The sequence below is a fragment of the Arachis ipaensis genome, chromosome B4, assembly GCF_059453495.1.
Source record: "Arachis ipaensis isolate K30076 ecotype BB chromosome B4, ASM5945349v1, whole genome shotgun sequence".
Classification (NCBI taxonomy): Eukaryota; Viridiplantae; Streptophyta; class Magnoliopsida; order Fabales; family Fabaceae; genus Arachis; species Arachis ipaensis.
This window is the reverse complement of record NC_142439.1, coordinates 138,879,185-138,897,385: the sequence shown is the minus strand read 5'-3', so window position 1 is coordinate 138,897,385 and position 18,201 is coordinate 138,879,185. Positions and strand designations below refer to the sequence as shown.

Sequence of the window (18,201 nt, the reverse complement as noted above, 5' to 3'; positions counted from 1 at the left end):
GTCTTCTGAGGAGGCCGGGTCAGAGATTCTCCGACTTGCCGAGGTTGAAACTTCGCTTCTCTCTCAGTTGGCAGAGGAGCGGCAGCGGGCTTCTGATGTAGGTTCTCAGGCTGCCATGCTTCTTGCCGAGTCGGAGGCTCTAAAGGCCGAGGTTGCTGCCTTGAAGAGGGAGAGGACGGAGTTACTAGCTGATGCGAAGGATGCAATTGCGGCTACCGAGGAAACGATGAGGGCTCAAGCTTCAGTGCTGGCTCCTGGTGTGGATATGTCTGTGATGGGGGCCTTCAAGACTGTTCGCGATGGCCGGATCGTTGACCTCGAGTAGCTTTTACTTTTATCTCTTTGGATTTTTTTTTTTTTGAACTGTGCTTTTGGTTATTTCCGGATGGCCGGGGGCCGTGTATTTTGATTTTGGAATACTTTATTTTTGTTTTAATGGTACTTATCGGCCGTTCGGGCCTTTTGTATGTTCCGTTGTTGTTTTTGGGCCGTCCGGGCCTATCATGTATTCCGTTTTAGGCTATTTAGTGTGTATTTCGTTTGTTTCCTCGGACCGTCGTTTGGTCGGGTTCTTTTGTGGATATCCGCGTGTTTGGGCCTGGGGGGTGATCAGTCCCCCAGTTGCGGCCGTGTCTTTGTTCCGTTTTTGGGATACTAAGGAAAATAGAAATAGCTGTTCTAATGGAATTTTTATTGATGGTTGGGCCTCGTTAAAACCCTCCGTTGGTGGCGGGAAAGAGTACCCGAGTTTAAAACTTAGATGGAAAATAAAACCTTAGAATTTGTAAACTGGTAAGAGAAGTACAAAAACAGAAATGAGGACAAGGGTGCGACCTTTGTAGGTTGGTCTAGGCGTAGTATCGTCGCAAGTTGGCGGCGTTCCATGTTCTCGGGACTTCGTCGCCGTTGAGCCGTTCGAGTTTGTACGCTCCTTTTCCGATTACAGCCTTGATTCTATATGGTCCTTCCCAGTTGGGGGTGAGCTTCCCTTTTCCTGGGGTCGGGGGACCGATATCGTTTCGTCGTAAGACGAGGTCGTCGGCCGCGAATTCTCGCCAGATGACTCCGTGATTGTATCTCAGGCTGATTCTTTGCTTTAGGGCTAGCTCCCTGAAATGGGTTATGCTTCTGGTTTCGTCGATGAGGTCTCGTTTTGCTTCTTCGTCGTTACCTCCTACCATTTTCCTGGGGCTTGGGTCTCCGATCTCTACCGGGATGACCGCCTCGACACCGTATGTTAGTCGGAAAGGTGTTTCTCCTGTTGTCGTTTGAGGTGTGGTTCGGTATGACCATAGGACCGACCCGAGTTCGTCGGCCCATAGCCCTTTGGCTTCGTCGAGCCGCTTTTTAAGTCCTTTGACGATTATTTTGTTTGCGGATTCCACCTGTCCGTTTGTCTGGGGGTGTTCTACCGAGCTGAAACGGTGGGATACACGCAGCCCCTCTAAAAATTCTCTGAATTTTTTGTCGGTGAATTGGGTTCCGTTGTCCGAGATGACGATCTCGGGGATCCCGAATCGGGTGATGATCTGGCGCCAGAGAAATTTTCGGCATTGGGTTGCCGTTATGGTGGACAGAGGTTCGGCTTCGATCCATTTAGTATAGTAGTCTATGGCGACGATGAGGTATCTGAGTTGGCCAGGTGCCGTAGGGAAGGGTCCGACGAGATCGATGCCCCAAGTGCCGAATGGCCGCTCTGCCGATATGGTGCTGAGCTGGTGTGGTGCGGCTTGGTGGATATTGACGTGTCTTTGGCATTTGTCGCAGTTTTTAACTATTTGTATGGAATCTCGGATAACCGTGGGCCAGAAGTAGCCTGCTCTGATGATTTTTTGGGCTAATGTTTTGCCCCCGACGTGGTGACCGCAGCAGCCTTCGTGGATTTCACGGAGTATGTATTCCGTGTTCTCGGGTTCGATGCACTTGAGCAGGTGTTGCGAGAATCCGCGTTTGTATAGCTGTCCTGCGACAATGGTATAGTTGGCGGCTTCCCTTTTTATTCGTTTTTCCTCTTTGGGGTCTGGTGGCAGTGTTCCATCGAGGAGGTATTGCAGGATAGGGTAGGTCCAAGATCCCCGGTTTGAGATTGTCAGATGAGCATCGGTCGTTGTTGACACGGAGGGTGTCTTGACGACTTCCTGGATCAGCGACTTGTTACTGTGTCCGGGTTTGGTGCTGGCTAGCTTGGAGAGTAGGTCTGCCCTGGCATTTCGTTCCCTAGGAATGTGCTGTATGGTAATGTGTTCGAATCCTTCCTTTAGTTTGTTTACATTGGCGAGGTATTGTTGGAGTAGGGGATCTCGTGTCTGGTAGTCTCCGTTAATTTGGGAACTGACTACCTGAGAATCGGTATTTACTTCTAGGACCTTTGCTCCGACTTCCCTGGCTAAGGATAGGCCTGTCAAGAGGGCCTCGTACTCTGCCTGGTTGTTTGAGACCGGGAATTCGTATCGCACTGATTGTTCGATCACGACTCCGTTTTGGCTTTCGAGAATGACCCCGGCGCCTCCGAAGGTGGTATTCGAGGAGCCGTCAACGTGTAGCTTCCACGATTCAGGGGTGGAGTCTCCTGGTGTCATTTCGGCGATAAAGTCGGCCATGGCCTGTGCTTTGATCGCGTATCGAGGTTCAAACTTGATATCGAACTGGGATAGTTCGATGGACCATGCTAGCATTCTTCCTGCTAAGTCGGGTTTTTGTAGTACCTGTTTGACCGCTTGGTCGGTTCGGACCGTCATGGAATGAGCTTGGAAGTATTGTCGTAGGCGTCGGGAGGCTATAAGGAGTGCGTAAGCTAGCTTTTCTATGCGTGAGTAGCGAGCTTCGGCATCTTGTAAGACTTTGCTTATGAAGTATATGGGTTTTTGGTCTTTTTTCTCGTTTTCTCGGATTAGTGCTGCTGCAAGTGCCTCCTCCGTTATGAAGAGGTATATGTAAAGTGTTTCCCCTGTCTGAGGTTTGGCGAAGATTGGTGGTTCTGCTAGAACTTTTTTGAAATGTTGGAAAGCTTCTTCACATTCCGTCTCCCATTTGAAGGGTGTTCCTTTTTTCATTAGTTTGAAGAAGGGGATTACCTTTTGAGCCGATGCCCCGAGAAAACGTGATAACGCCGTTAATCTGCCGGTGAGCTTTTGGATTTCTTTGAGGTTTTTTGGGTTTGTCATTTCAAGGATGGCACGGCATTTCTCTGGGTTTGCTTCGACTCCGCGCTGTGTAATCATGAAGCCGAGAAACTTTCCTACTTCCATTCCGAAGGCACATTTTGCCGGGTTGAGTCGCATTTGGTGCTTTCGTAGGGTGTTCATTATGACCTCGAGGTCGTTGGTTAGTTGTTCGCCGGATTCGGTCTTGGCGAGCATGTCGTCTATGTAGACTTCTAATTTGTTACCGGATAAGTCTCGGAAAATCTTGTTAACCAGTCTTTGATAGGTTGCTCCAGCATTTTTTAGACCGAAGGGCATTACTGTGTAGCAGTACGTCCCGTCTGGGGTGATGAACGCTGTTTTCTCTTCGTCTGGTCGGTGCATCGGAATCTGGTTGTATCCGGAATATGCATCCATGAAGCTGAGGTATCGGTGACCGAATGCAGCGTCTACCAATCCGTCGATGTTTGGTTGGGGGAAGGCGTCCTTCGGACATGCTTTGTTGAGGTCCGTGTAGTCGACGCACATTCGCCATTTCCCATTAGATTTTTTCACTAGTACGACGTTGGCTAGCCAGGTCGTGTAGGGGAGTTCTCGGATAAGGTTGGCCTCGAGTAGGGCTTTAACTTGTTTTTTGACTTCGGTGGCTCGGTCCGGTGACATTTTTCTTCTCCTTTGTGCTACTGGTTTGGCTTTGGGGTCCACGGCTAGACGGTGGGACATTAGGTCAGGGTTTATTCCCGGCATGTCGGCTGGCGTGAATGCAAACAGGTCTCTATTTTGTTTCAGGAGTTGAGAGAGCTCCTCTTTGAGGTCATATGGGAGGTTCCTATTAATGAAGGTGTATTCATCCTTGGTTGGCCCTATTTGTAGTTTTTCCATATCTCCTTCTGGCTCTGGCCTGGGTTGGCCGTCTTGTCGGGCATCCAAATCGGCTAGGAATACTCCGGCCGCATCTCGGGATTTCTTCCTTAGGGCTAGGCTGGTGTTGTCGCATTCGGCTGCGACTTCTCGGTCCCCGTGGATGGTGCCGACGGAGCCGTCGTTGGTTCTGAATTTCATAAGGAGGTATTTGGTAAAGATGACTGCGGAGAAGTCATTGATTGTTTTCCTTCCGAGGATCACGTTATAGGCTGTGGAGTCTTTTAGGACTACGAATTCAGATAGGATTGTCTTCTTCTGGCTGCTCGTTCCTATGGTGATGGGAAGTGTGATTGAGCCATCTGGTTTGAGGAAGTTGTCTCCGAGTCCCGTGACGCCATGGCGGTGTGTTTGGAGGTTGTCGTTGTGGAGTCCGAGTTTATCGAAGGCTCCTCGAAAAAGGATGTTTGAGTCTGCCCCGGTGTCTACCAGTATCCTTCGTACGAGTCCTGTTCCGATTCTAGCTGAGATGACGAAAGGGGCATCCTCGGCTGAGGTGCCGTGTTGGCAGTCCTCTGGTAAGAACGTTATCGTATTGTCGGCTGCGGAGATTGGGACTTGGTTCCTTACAGCCATTACCTTGAGGTCTTTCTTCATTGTTAGTTTTGACTTGCTTGATGCGTCCTTGCCTGTGATGACATTTACTATGATGGTTGGATCTTCCTCTGGGCTTTCCCTGGGGGGTTGCTTTTGGGTTCTCGGGTTACGTCCTTCCTTCTCCGACGACCTGTCTCTCTCCGCGCGTCTCGGTTCTCTGATGATTTTGGCAAATTCTGGGAGTTTGCCGTCTCGTATGGCTTGTTCAAGGGCGTCTTTAAGGTCGAAACAATCTTGTGTTCTGTGACCGTAACCTCGGTGGTATTCGCAGTAAAGGGTTTTGTTGCCTCCTGTCCTTTCTTTGAGTTGCCGGGCTTTCGGAATGATGCCTCGATCTGCTATTTGGTGGTATACCTCGGTAATTGGTGCTGTCAGGGGCGTGTAATTAGAGAATTTGCCTATTCTTGGTGGTCGGCTTGTCGGCCTGGGGTGGTCCCGTTGATTCTCTTTGAGTGTTGGGTTTTGGTGAGAAGCCGAATTGCCGCGCTGGGCGTTGCCGTGCTGCCGCTTGTTGGCGGCGACGACCTGGCTGACTTCTTCGTCGTTGATGTAGTCTTTGGCGACGTTCTGGATCTCATGCATGGTCCATACCGGTTTGGTGGTGAGGTGTTTGCAAAAATCTTCGTTCATTAGTCCATTGGTCAGGCAAAGGCTTGCGACGGAATCCGTGAGTCCGTCGACCGTTAGGCATTCGTCATTGAAGCGGTCGAGGTATTTTCTTGTGGATTCTTCTTGTTTTTGCGTGACCCCTAGTAAGCTGATGGGGTGTTTGGCTTTGGTGATCCTAGTGGTGAACTGGGCCATGAATTTTCGTGTAATATCGTGGAAGCTGGCTATGGATCCGTTTGGGAGGGCGTTGAACCATTTGATCGCTGGCCCAGCGAGGGTTACCGGGAAGGCTCTGCATCGGACCGCGTCGGCCGCTCCTTCTAGGTTCATTCTGGCCTCAAAAGCCGTTAGATGTTCTTGGGGATCCTTAGTTCCATCGTACTTCATATCGGTAGGTTTGTCGAAGCCTTTGGGGAGTTTTGCTCTTAGGATTCTTTCTGTGAAGGGTGTAGCTCCCATTATTATATGGTCGTTTCTCGTGCGTTTGGTGTTTCGGTCCCTCCGATCTTCGTCTGAGTAGTGTTGATAACTCAGATCTCGAGAAGCGCTGCGGTTATGTTTCTTGTTGTATCGCCGTTCTGGCAATTTCTCGTGTCTGTGATCTCGTGATGAGCTGCGACCGTCTCTTCTGTCGTGTCGTCGGATTGGCGACCTACCGCGGCGTGATCTTGATCTAGAGGTTGCATGGCTTCCGTGCTCGTTGTTGTGTTTTCCTTTATTGGTTATCTTGCCTTCGAGTTCCTGAACTCGGAGGCAGAGATCCTGGATGATCTGCGCAGCTTTGTCGCTGGCTTTCTCAGGATGTCGTCGGTCCGTGACGTCGTGATCGTTCGCGTTTTGGACAGTGCTTGCTATTCTCGCTTGGTTTGTGGCTTCACGGTGCTCGGGGGTTGGGTTAATCAGTTGAGAGTCATTCTGGCTTGAGGGGGTTTCCTCTAGGGCGTCCCCCATCAGGCCCAGCTGGCGCAGGTTTTCCACAGACGGCGCCAATGTACGAGATGTCTCTGATACGGTTTGAAGGGTGGATCGGGAACCCGCGGGCGAAGCTGGAACCGGATTGCTTGACTGGAACAGTGGGGGGAGGTACCTGCAAAGACACTCCGACGCTCAAGTCAGAATGGATCTGAGAGGTAGAAGGTGTGAGGAATCAATGAATACCTGGAGGGACCTGGGTCCTCTTATTTATAGGCGATGGTGAATATCTTTATCTTATCTTATTTGGCTAAGATAAGGGAGATATTTGAGTTCGAAAGTTGGTTAGAGGCTTAGAAGGGCCGGTTTTTGGGCCTTCGGGTCGAAGCGGGTTGTCCCCGGATAACCGGGTATGCGGGATCCGTGGGTCGGATCCGTAACAATATCTAATATTTTAAATGTTATATTTATCTTCGAATTTAATGTTATTCCACCTTTAAATTTGATACGAATAATTCGTATATTGAAAAGCCAATAACATTCGATTTCAATTTATAAGTAAAATCGATCTACCAATGATCACTAGCGTAAAAACTTTTTCTTTAATTTTGGAGTATTGATAATTAATTATTAGAATTTGAAATTTTATACAAAAATAATTTGAGAAAAAGAAGTGTTAGAAGAAAATTTTAGTTATATTTTTTTAATCCGTACAAAAAGATATAACATAACTGATAAAATTGTAACATCTACAACATTCACTTTATTAATTATTCATGTTAAATTTAACATAGAACAATATTAAATTCATTTAAAATTTTTTGAAACAAAAATAGAACGTTTGTAATATTAAAAACCAACTTAAAAATTTAGTCCAAATGCTAAAGATTAAAATAATATTTTATTCATAAAATTATCTTTACATAAAAAAAACTATTTTAAAATATTCATCATACAACAAATTATTCATGAAAAATAATAGCAATATAGCTTAACTTATATATTAAAAAATATTAAGTCACCAAAAATAAAATATTAAAAAATATTAAAACATTATATGAATACTCTAATTTCATTTATAACGATAACATGTATATACATATGGATAAATTATGTTGCGATATACCATATACACCACTAATCACTATGTCAACATCATTATACGTGGTGAAATTATATTCTTATACATGACAATTTTTTTTATTGGACAGGATCTACTCCCATATATCAACATGCAATGTTAGCATATGGTTAACTGAAAATACTTAACGAATTAATATGAATAATTGAAAAACAACTTAGTAATCGTCTTGAGTTAATTAACAATTTATTGACTAATTTGAGGCTTGGATGAAATGTATTTGAGGTTTAACTCTTCGGAAAAAATTTAAAATGTATGATTTGCTAGAGAAAATAGTTTTAATTGTTAATATTTTAAGTGCGAGAAATGTACGAAGTTAGTCTCACATAAAAAAAATTATAAAATAAAAGATCTATTGACTTAATATCTTAAGGTTTTGAGTTTGTAGTGATGACGATGAGCCAACAGTCTTGCTATATTTAGGGATGGCAATATCACCCAAACCCGAGAGTATCCACCCCGCCCCAATCCGTTCGGAGCGGGTTCTTAGGAGGGGTGAGGCGGGGTCGGGTTTAGGTAATACTTGCCTCTACCCGTCCCGCTATATATATAATATATATAATTTTAATATATAATATGTATAATATATATAAAATAATTAGTAAATGATTAATAATATTGTATCATATTTAAATTTTTACTTTAATTTATGTTATGTATGTGATGATAGTTATATAAATTTTAAAATTTAATTTTATTTATTGGATTTTAATAATTATAGAGGCGAGTAGGAGCGGAGCGGTACCCGCAGGAACGGGTTAGACTTCAACGTTTTACTATCCGTGAGTAGAAGCGGGACAAATTCTATGCGAATTGTTGTACGGCGGAGCGGGGTCGAGTAGAGCAAAAATCCGCTCCTACCCGCTCCGTTGCCACCCCCAGCTATATTATTAGAGTCAGATTTCCTCAGACTGTATGATTAACTATCGTTTGGTTGCAAAAACAGTATGCATATATCAGCGGATACGTACATAAGTATACTTTTTTCTTTTAAAGAAGTATTTATGAAATTTTGGATAGAAATATTGGTCATGTGGAACCTTTTTTTCTTGGTCCAAATACTATTCATAAAAATAGCAATTTCAGAATTTAAACACCGGATGTTACAAATAAAGTGTGCGCGGAGATCATAGACTATTTCTTTACAAAGATACCAATTTTGGATAGATAGCTGTCGGATTTCATTTTACTCATTTTAAAACACCATACTCTCATAATTTATTCAGAAACATCACAATTCCACAATTTGGCCTTTAGACCCAATTTTCTCAAATATTAAGTCAAACAGAAGCGATAGATACGTGCATTGTTTAGCATCCAATAATTAGGGTTTAAAAAAAAGGCGAGATAAAAGTAATCTGCTAAGAGATTTGGATATTTGTAATATAATTTTGTTTTAACACAAGATAAATGTATGAGTTTTATCCGCATCAAAAAAGAAAAGAAGCAAAAGAAAAGTATGAGTTATATATACCAAAAAAACAAATATTTAACTTACATAATTAGATTGTGTAAAAGAGAATCAAATTTTAAATTATTTATAATAAAATTGTTGAAAAATAATTTGAATGATTAAATAATTTATCTCACGTGATATATGCCATAGAGGATTAAGAAGCATGCCAAGCTATGAATATGTCATCAAATAGTTCAAAATTAAATATAAAGGAGTTTAAACATATTTGAAAAATAATAAAAAAATCAGTTCAAATATTTTAAATTTTTTATTTAATATTTATTGATTATCATGAGAATAATTATATAATTTTAAATATAATAAATATATAATTACTAATATTCTGTATATAAAATTATAAATATTATATTATATAAGATAATTTTAGATATTGTTTTTTAACATTATCTAAAGTAGTTTTATAAATCCGGTTTCTTGTTGTATATGGGAGTGAGGGAGTCTCTTTCGCTGCTTTTTCTTCCCACGGTTAGTTGTAAGAGTTTTGTAAAATTAGCTCTAATAATACAATTTAGGAATGAGTTTTGCAAACGAAATATAAAGTCAAATTCTAAATTGAGCTCTAAACTATATTCAATCTTATAATACCTATACAAATTGTGAAACTAGTTGAAGCGATATTAATTATATATAAGTAATTTTATAGATAACCTGAACCTTTATCCACATTTTTAATAAATGGAAATTCGTGAAATCTAGTTTAGATAAAATATTATTTAGTTGACACTTGACAATGCTATCTAAGTTGTAATGGCTTGACATCATCACACAAACGTCATAAAGACTTTGACATATAGTAATGAATTTAAATTAGTCATCATTGGTTGTTTCTTCTCGTGTAGAATAGTATTTGTGAATTTTGTTCTATTTCAATCTCATGCATTAAATTGATGAAAATTCTTCATGTGGAGTTCTCTTCTTTTTTCTTTTTTTTTTTTTCTCTCTCTCTCTTTTTCGTTTTCTTTTTCTGGTTATCACTCTGTGTGTGTATTTTAATTTTTATCAAAATTTGAGAACAAGTTTGTCTTGAGTCTTGACTTTTACAGTTTTACTTTGCTACTATCCATTGACTTCCTTAAAACGTGCATTAATTAACCACTGCCATACTTTCACCTAAGCGTAACAAAAGTGACTAAGGGAGCCATCAATCAATGACTAGGTTTTCATTTAAATCTTCCTAATTACTTGAAGATTTTTATTTTATTTTCTTAAAAGTGCTCCTGTATAATTTTTAGGCACTAGTTAAGAAAGTTGACAAACAAAAAAAAGTGGATTTTAAAACTTTTCTTTTTAATGGCACTCTTTTTCTTTGCGAAATATCTAAATAATATTGTCTTTTTTTTTATATAAAATGAACATTTTTTTCATGCAAAATTAATATAATATCATTGTAGTCTATTTTACCAATATACCGTACAATAATCATTATATTATATAATAGTGATAATTATTTGGTTGAATCAAGTTAAATAATAATAATAATAATAATAATAATAATAATAATAATAATAATAATAATAATATATTATTTTTGTAATAAATTTTATTTATTTTAATATTTTATAACATAATATAAAAAATAACTTGTTACAAAAAGTTTAATCTAAAGTATTTTATACATTTCAATATTAATGATAAAATAAATAAAACTTAGTAATTAATATATTATTATTATTATTGTTTAAATCAACCAAACAATTATCATTAATATATATATAGTGATTATTGAAAAATATTTTGGTCAAATAGACTAAAGTGTATATTATTTGAATCTTGTAAAAGAGAGCGTATAATTTATAGATAGAGGTTAAGAAAGTGGCATATAGATATATTGCAAAAGAGCAGAGTGTTATTTTATATTTTCTTTATCTAATTGATTTATGCCTTTTTTTATAAGAAAATTAATGAGTTTATTTTATTCTTTATGATGAAAAGATTACAGAAGATATAATTCAATTTTACAAATATAACTATTAGGGCGTGCTTGGACCCTAAGAAAATGTATTAATCTTGTGAAACAAATAACACAACACGTAAGTCGAGAGTCTGCGCGAGGTTTATAGACACGAGAAACCTAACATAGTGAATTCATTTACCAAATCTATTCCTTTCAAGCAATAAATAACGGGGTTTGCATTTAGAAAAAAAAAAAATTGTTCAAAGCTGAACTATTCAATGTGTATTTAATATTTTATCTAATAAAGAGCTTTCTTCTTCAAATTAATGTTTTCAACAATCAAAGATATCGTTTGTTTGAATCGTAATTTATACGAAAGATATATGGTTGGCCGCAAGTAATACATTTGTTATATATGTATTATGTAATGATAATTGGTCTCAAGGCGGAAGAAAATTTTAAATTCTAGTGTAGATAAAATTTAACCAAGAGCTTTTAATTATGATAGTGAGAGAATTTACAAATGATTAAATGATCATCTTTAAATTTAAATTATTCTGCTCTCTAGAAGCTCGGCTCATTTGTCTGAACTCTGTAATTTGCATTATTTTAATCGTGGTCCTCAGAGACTAATATCTCAACTCTCAAGCAACAATGATTGATGAAAATGATCAACCTAAAAAGTAAAAACTTTACCTCTTCTTTCTTTCTTTATGCTTTTGGGCTTTTGGCTCTATTTTAAGGATTTCCACCCCCTTTGACTTTGAAGCTTTCTAACCTTCTTTCTTCCAGCAAAAATATTTCCATCTATAGGTAGCCTTTGACATCATTATCATCAAAACTGACTCTGATTTGAGCACAATATCTTTCCATTTTGCACTTTAGTTTAACATACACAGTATCTCTCTTTCATTTTATGAGAATCATTTATTTAAAGTAAACCATAAATAACTTTACGGACATACGGCTTTCAAAAGCCTTAGCAACACCCTTTAGTCACAAATAAATGAATAATAGCATGTAAGACGGCATAAACTCATAAAGCCAGTCTTAAAAAAAAAATTTCAAAGCTAGGCCAAAACCTCAATGTGTAAACACAAGATTTTTATACTAGAAAACATATATATCTTGAACTATACTAAAACAATTCATATGATACATGCTTAGAGAAGTTTCAAAATAAACAGCTGAATATCCACTACAATTATAATATATTAATATATTAATATAACATTATTAAATATACGGCAAACCAAAGCTATCCACTAAGTCAACATCTTAATCTTATTAACATAAACAAGCACCAGACCCAAGGGCAAGGGGAAGGGAACCAACATATCTGGGATTCATGGCAGTAGATCGAGTGATAGACAGGAATCTTTTGAGGTTTGTCATCTTTGGCAACTGAATATACCAGAAATCTATTAATTTCAGATGAAATCATGGCAGGTGTTCACAGATACAGCATGAGATGAATTTATGCTCCATATGCGTGTGCGCGAGCAGCCGCACAGGCGCACATCGAGCATGACATGAATAATGTAACTATGTAAGCAAGCCAGCAAAGTAAACTAAAAAAGCTGCAACTTTATTTAGAAACATCTGTTTGTGAAAAAAAGGGTATAACAAAAAAATGTAAGCCAGACGTGAATACCTTGTATCCAATAATCATTTAATAAGACCAATTTAATTTAATCAACTAGAACGCTAAACAATTTTGCACTGTCAATGAGCCACAAAATCTTGCCTTTTGAAAAAAAGGGTTAATTACAAGAAGTAAAGAAATGTAGCTATTACAAGGATAAGGCTCTTTCTTGTTTGCTAACTCTAACAATAGTTTTACAAGTTCAGTTGACCAAATTCTTGATTACTTACGTCGATTGTTGAGCGCCAGCTTGTTGTATCAACTGAGAGTATATATATTCATCAACTCTCTGTTTTGCCAATGCTACCTGCTCAAAAAGTCAAGTTACAACAAAAAGTATGAAAAGCATTGAAATAGTCCAAAACCAAGGGGAGAAAAATGCTTGTTAGTTATGACTTCCCCAATACCACAAATTTACAGCAATAAACAATAAAAAATATATTCAAAATTCTTGGACAAGTAAAAACTAACACCAAAACATTTTTGATAGAGGGACCAAGTTAGAAAAATGTCATGCATATGGACCAAAAATACATTTTAACATTTTTTTTTTAAAAAGGAAGATTACTATCTAATAGTCAGTAATAAATGAGACACCTGTTCAGCACTGCCTCCAAATTGAATATGCCTATGCTTCTGTTCACCTTTTCCGCCATAAACCTGCAATAGTTTTGCAATCGATTAAGGTATAAATCAGTTCTGCAAATTCAGAAAAGACAGTAAAGAGTATTATAAATAGTGACTGAATTCAACAACAATCATTTAATTTACACCATATATAATGGAATATAAGAAAACACATTCTTTGATTTATGTACCACTCGCCTTTAACTTTTATGTCAACAACAACCAAATCTATGAGACTGTTGATTTCTCAAGTTACCTACAGCTGAATTGGTGAAATAAATTAAGTAATAAAACATGCTAATTGCTTTTTCAAATAAAGAACTTAATCACAAAATCCTCAAAGGTTTTCCATAATAGTCATTCAAGTAATGCAGAATTTCAATTTCCTCATACTTGGTAATGTTTTATTAAAACTTTTTTGTTCCCTAATGCAGTGTCCATGTTCAATATAAGCACTGAAAAGTTTTTCACCAAAAAGGTAGAACACAAATATAGGTCCAAAATGGATATTGGTATGTCTGAGTTTATGACTCTATGTTTTACAATTTTGAGTCTTAAAATGGTTTCAAATATATTCACTTCATTTGTGACATGTTTCTGATCCTATGCTTATGTTAGTAGCATCATAACATGAATGCAAGTAGCCCCCCCAAAAAAACGACATAGGCCTTCAAATTGATGCTCACATACTTGAGCCATGGATCTGCTTCAATCCCAGTAGAAGAGACTAGACCACTAACCTTTATCATGGCTCCAGACTCACTTCTGATCCTTGATATATTTGATCCGCATCTACCAATCAACCCACCAACCATTGTTTCCGAAATCAGCATCTCGAACGTAACATAATCAACTGCAAGATTGGTTGTCCTAGAGATGAAGTGGTTGTAAGACAATATCCAAAACTTCTTATAACTGCTAAAAAGGCAGCTGAAAGTTGTTCTTATATAGAAAACAATAAATAACCTGAAGTTGGATCAAGATATGTTTGTGATGGTCGAATTGCAGCATAATTATATGTTGGGCTGATTGAAATAACTTGTCTCGGGGGGTTTTCCCTAAAACAATGAGTAGATATATAATGTCACACACAAAAGAGAACAATATAAATTTCAAATATATATTGGAAGCAGATTTGAAGATTATACAAAGTTCACTACCACACCTTAGTTGACAACCTATCTCCTCCAAAGCCTTCATTACTGCAGGAACATCTCCTGATAGCTAAATTAAGATGAATGTTGATTGAAATTCAGTTGCAGAATCAGATAATTGAAAGAATTACAGAGTAAAGCATCTAGAGATTTGGAATCCCCTTAAGAGCAGACATAAGTATGTATAATGATCTACATCAAATTATAAGTTTGCTGATAAGAGAATTTACCAGCAAAATTTAGAATATTTAGATCCAACTAATTATAGCAGCATTCATATCAAGGAGAGAAATTATCTTTAGTCTAAGATTTCATAATACATCTAAAACTTTGATTCGGCCAAATTAGATAGATAATCCTTCATCTAAGAAATAAAAATAATATATTATTCAAATAATCATTTTTTATATTTAAACCATAGAATCAGGTATACTTCATGAAGATTCAAATAACAGAACCCCCCCCCCCCCCCAAAAAAAATTTAATATAAATTAAGTCAAAACACTTAATCTTCCATAATTAAAATGGATGAGCAACATTTTAGACATCCAACCTGTACAACTCTATCAGATTCAAGGGCAGAAGCACATAAAGGCAACTGGTTTGGTGCAAGAACTGTAATTGTGGCACCAGAGGAATTCCTCAACTTCTCAATGTTTTGACCAGATACCCCTATCAATCCACCTGCCTGGGACCCAGCAATCAAGAGTCTTATTGTATTGGCAGCCACATGTCCTACTGCAACTTTTAATGCTTCAAGATTGCTATCATCTTCCTGTTATAAGAAATATAACTTCATCAATTCATCTACTGGCAAAGACGGACAGAAGTAGCACCCAGTAGGGCCAACAAAAAAAAATTACTAACTTACGTGCATATTGGTCTCAAAATAGTGGACACAAATTTCTAAGTGGTAAAGTACCAAGCATAAGTACTCAACAATGATTAGGTTAAAATACCGAACATGGTTTATATATTATAGTTGATCATGCAAAAAAGATCTTCCAAATTGTGATTCATGACTCACGAGTATGTATTGTTTCCAAAACTTTGCTCTATCACACATCAATTTAAAAGTTGATAGATAGAGTAAATGAGTAATGACATGGTAGTGTTATGAATTAATAAAATATACACTTTCTATCAGAATATAAATATAAATATTTAAATTATATGCATATATAAAATGAATAATAATACTAGATCATTTTTTTAACGGTAGTGTCAATGAATTCAAGTCATAATGTAAATGAGTGAAAAGCTTAACATTGTAAAATCACTCACTCAAGATCACTTTACCTTCAAAATTAAATTGGCTATTTGCTCTAGAGCTTTCTCTGCGTCAGTAACCTTTTCTTCATTGTCTTTAGAACTAATAATGATAACACGCTCTTCATGTCTCTGCCCAGACGGTTCAGCAAACAATAATTACTCAGAACAATAAAGTAGAAATTATCTTATAGTTGTATGGTAAAATTCTCCCTAGAATCTGAGTGGTGTCCCTTAATCACAACTAACACCCGAAGCTCCTTTCTGTTTCATCCACTTAGGTTGGGTCCTATTAATCCACCCTTTATTTTTTCATTAAATTAAATGTGTTGTAATAGTAAAAAATGTAGAATTGGTCAACCTGATAAATGTTTTGATTTTTAAATCAATTGTCTTGGAATGTAAAACATATTTTATGATATTTTCTTTAAGAGAGGAATAAGGAAAACATGGCCACCAACACTATCCTATCCCTTTTATGTATAGTAGAAGTAGATAAAAACCAAGAAACACAAACTGTTTGAATTGTTATGTTATTATATCTTCCCAATTTGCACCTCTAAGCTAGGAATCATAAGCTTCCTGTGAAACTTTAATTCTATATACTTTGTCTTACTTTTATTAATATAAAATATAAATGATAAAAGATAAAGAAAACTGCTTCCAAAGCTTGTCTCCACAGCTCTATCTTCCCATTTATTTCCTCTTCCAATTATCTAATAGGACTATCTGCCTCAAACATGCACTATACAGTGACTTGGATATGTTCAATAATCATATCCTAGACCAGGTGAAAAAAGAAAAGAGGAACAAAAAAAAGCCTTGTACACTGATGTAGTTATACTGTTATAGGAAATTTGTTGTCACTCAAATTGTGTTCTTACTTCTTACAGTAGTTACATTATCCTTCTTTTTTACTGCTCGAATGCACACAACCCAATCTCCATTCTGCTCAAGAGTCTTCACAAAACCTCCATCAAAGCTTAATTCTATGTATTTTCCACATCAAGCAAAATCAAACATGAATATTTTTAAATCCGCCCAAGCATAAAACTACGTTAATATGAGTCCCTTCTTGTCTTAAACTGTGCAAGTGTGCATAATTGCACATTTCAAAAGCTTCAGAGCATAGCTGAGAAGCATAATGTCTCGGATCATAGCAGATTAGTAACAGTAAAGATAAACACGCTTTCTGAGCTACCAAACTTGGTTCCAAATTCCAAATCCAAATTAGGGATCCCAAACAGAAGAAAAACCTAACCAAGATTTTACCCAAGTTACCTCCCCGAACTATTTTTTTCCTCTCTCAATATTCAGCAACAAAAGACACTAATGAAAAAACAAATTACGTGCTTACAGCTATAGCGTCGGCGATTTTGATGGTGGCTCTGGTAGCTTCTCGAATCTTCTGTATTCTGCAACCTTCTTTCCCAATGACCTTCCCGATCTGCCTTGACGGAACCACAATCCTGAATATCACGTCCTGTCCCTTGGCGCGCTTCGCCGCAAACAAATCTGCATCGGCGGCGGTGCCGGGAGCCTCGTCCTCACGGCGGCGCTTGCCGCCGGACGATGGGGTTCCGGCGATGGAGGAGTCATAGGAAACCTGGAGCGGAAGCTGGTGGTGAGGGAGTGGAATATGGTGCATCTGCATCTGCATGGGAAGAGGCATGCTCATGGGCATGGGCATGTTGATGTTCATGTTGGGGATATGCATGTGCATGTTCATGTGCATAGGAATGGATGGTGCCATTGGGTTCTGCTGGGGAACCATGGGATTTATTGGAATTTGACCTTGCTGCTGCGACATAGATATTAGATAGAAGTAGCTGGTTTTGGAGGGTTTGGGAATTGGGAGATGGAGATCGGAGAAGAATAGAGGAGCTGGTTTTCCAGGGAACGACGATATAGGGTTTTGTGGATGTGCAATGACCAATATGCCCTTCCTTTCTCCAGCAGGTACATCCGTATAAGTTTTTTTTTTTTTTTTTTTTTTTTGGTTTCCCAAGGTATCCCCCAACCCGGCAGGTCAAGGACTAATCCGTCGCGGTACTGAGCACCATTTAAGGGTTTACCGCTGGCCAATGGGTTGCTGCATGTACAAGGCGGGATTCAAACCCCCGACACTTGCTTAAGCGGACTAGTGAGCTAACCACTAGACCAACCCAACTTGGTTACATCCGTATAAGTTTATTAAGGGCTTGTTTGGGTTTTTTTTTTTTTTTTTGAGTTATTTTTTTAAAAAATCTTACGAAGAAATAAAAGTAATTTTATATTTGGATATTTTATGTAAAAAATATTTTTATTTATTAATTATATTTAGATATAATAATATAAAAATATTTTTTTATTTTTTTAGTGTTTTTATTTTTATTATTAAAAATTTACTAAACACGTTAAAAAATAAAAAAATCTTTTTTATTACAATTTTTTTTTATCAAGATAATAACACCCAAACAAGTACTAAATTAATAAAATTATGCATTCAAGCAAAATATTTAACCAAGTTTAAACAAGTTGTTATAACAATTTTTCAAATCATGTGCTTTTTTCTTTTTCTGTTTCATTCTTATTCTCTTATTCCTTCTTCTTCTTCCAATTTGCGCACGCAGGTTTTTCTTCTTCCCTTATTCTTCTTTTTCTCCTATTGCTTCTTCTTCTTCTAAATTCACATAGGCAGGTTTTTCTTCTCCAATATTGCATCTTCTTCTTTTTCTTTTCTTTTTTTTCGTTATCGTCATTACCATTTACCAATAACACCAACATTTTGCAAACATCTTTATTAGTTTTGATTTTCTCTACTGCCGTCATT

At 37.7% G+C, this 18,201-nt stretch overlaps 2 protein-coding genes across 5 annotated transcripts; both read right to left on the bottom strand.

Annotated features, from left to right (window-relative positions):
• Window positions 1–848: 848 nt before the first annotated feature.
• On the bottom strand, window positions 849–6,221 carry LOC148569432 (uncharacterized). Its single transcript, XM_088485037.1, has 4 exons — window positions 5,653–6,221; window positions 3,913–4,194; window positions 1,850–3,564; window positions 849–1,258 (listed from the first exon to the last, which is right to left on the bottom strand). Exons 1-4 carry the CDS (start codon window positions 6,219–6,221, stop codon window positions 849–851), a joined length of 2,976 nt encoding a protein of 991 aa, XP_088341163.1.
• A 5,575-nt stretch (window positions 6,222–11,796) lies between these two features.
• On the bottom strand, window positions 11,797–17,285 carry LOC107635189 (flowering locus K homology domain). 4 transcript variants are annotated; one of them, XR_015881344.1, is made up of 9 exons: window positions 16,747–17,283; window positions 15,420–15,521; window positions 14,674–14,895; window positions 14,132–14,190; window positions 13,933–14,024; window positions 13,707–13,836; window positions 12,937–12,999; window positions 12,570–12,646; window positions 11,797–12,098 (listed from the first exon to the last, which is right to left on the bottom strand). XR_015881344.1 is itself a non-coding variant. In XM_088485773.1 (9 exons), exons 1-9 carry the CDS (start codon window positions 17,197–17,199, stop codon window positions 11,965–11,967), a joined length of 1,332 nt encoding a protein of 443 aa, XP_088341899.1. In that variant the 5' UTR covers window positions 17,200–17,285; the 3' UTR covers window positions 11,797–11,964. The 4 variants fall into 4 exon arrangements, 2 of the variants coding, with proteins under 2 accessions (XP_088341899.1, XP_088341900.1); XM_088485773.1 differs by having other exon boundaries at window positions 11,797–12,115; window positions 13,707–13,819; window positions 16,747–17,285; XM_088485774.1 differs by having other exon boundaries at window positions 13,707–13,819; window positions 16,747–17,284.
• Window positions 17,286–18,201: the final 916 nt, after the last annotated feature.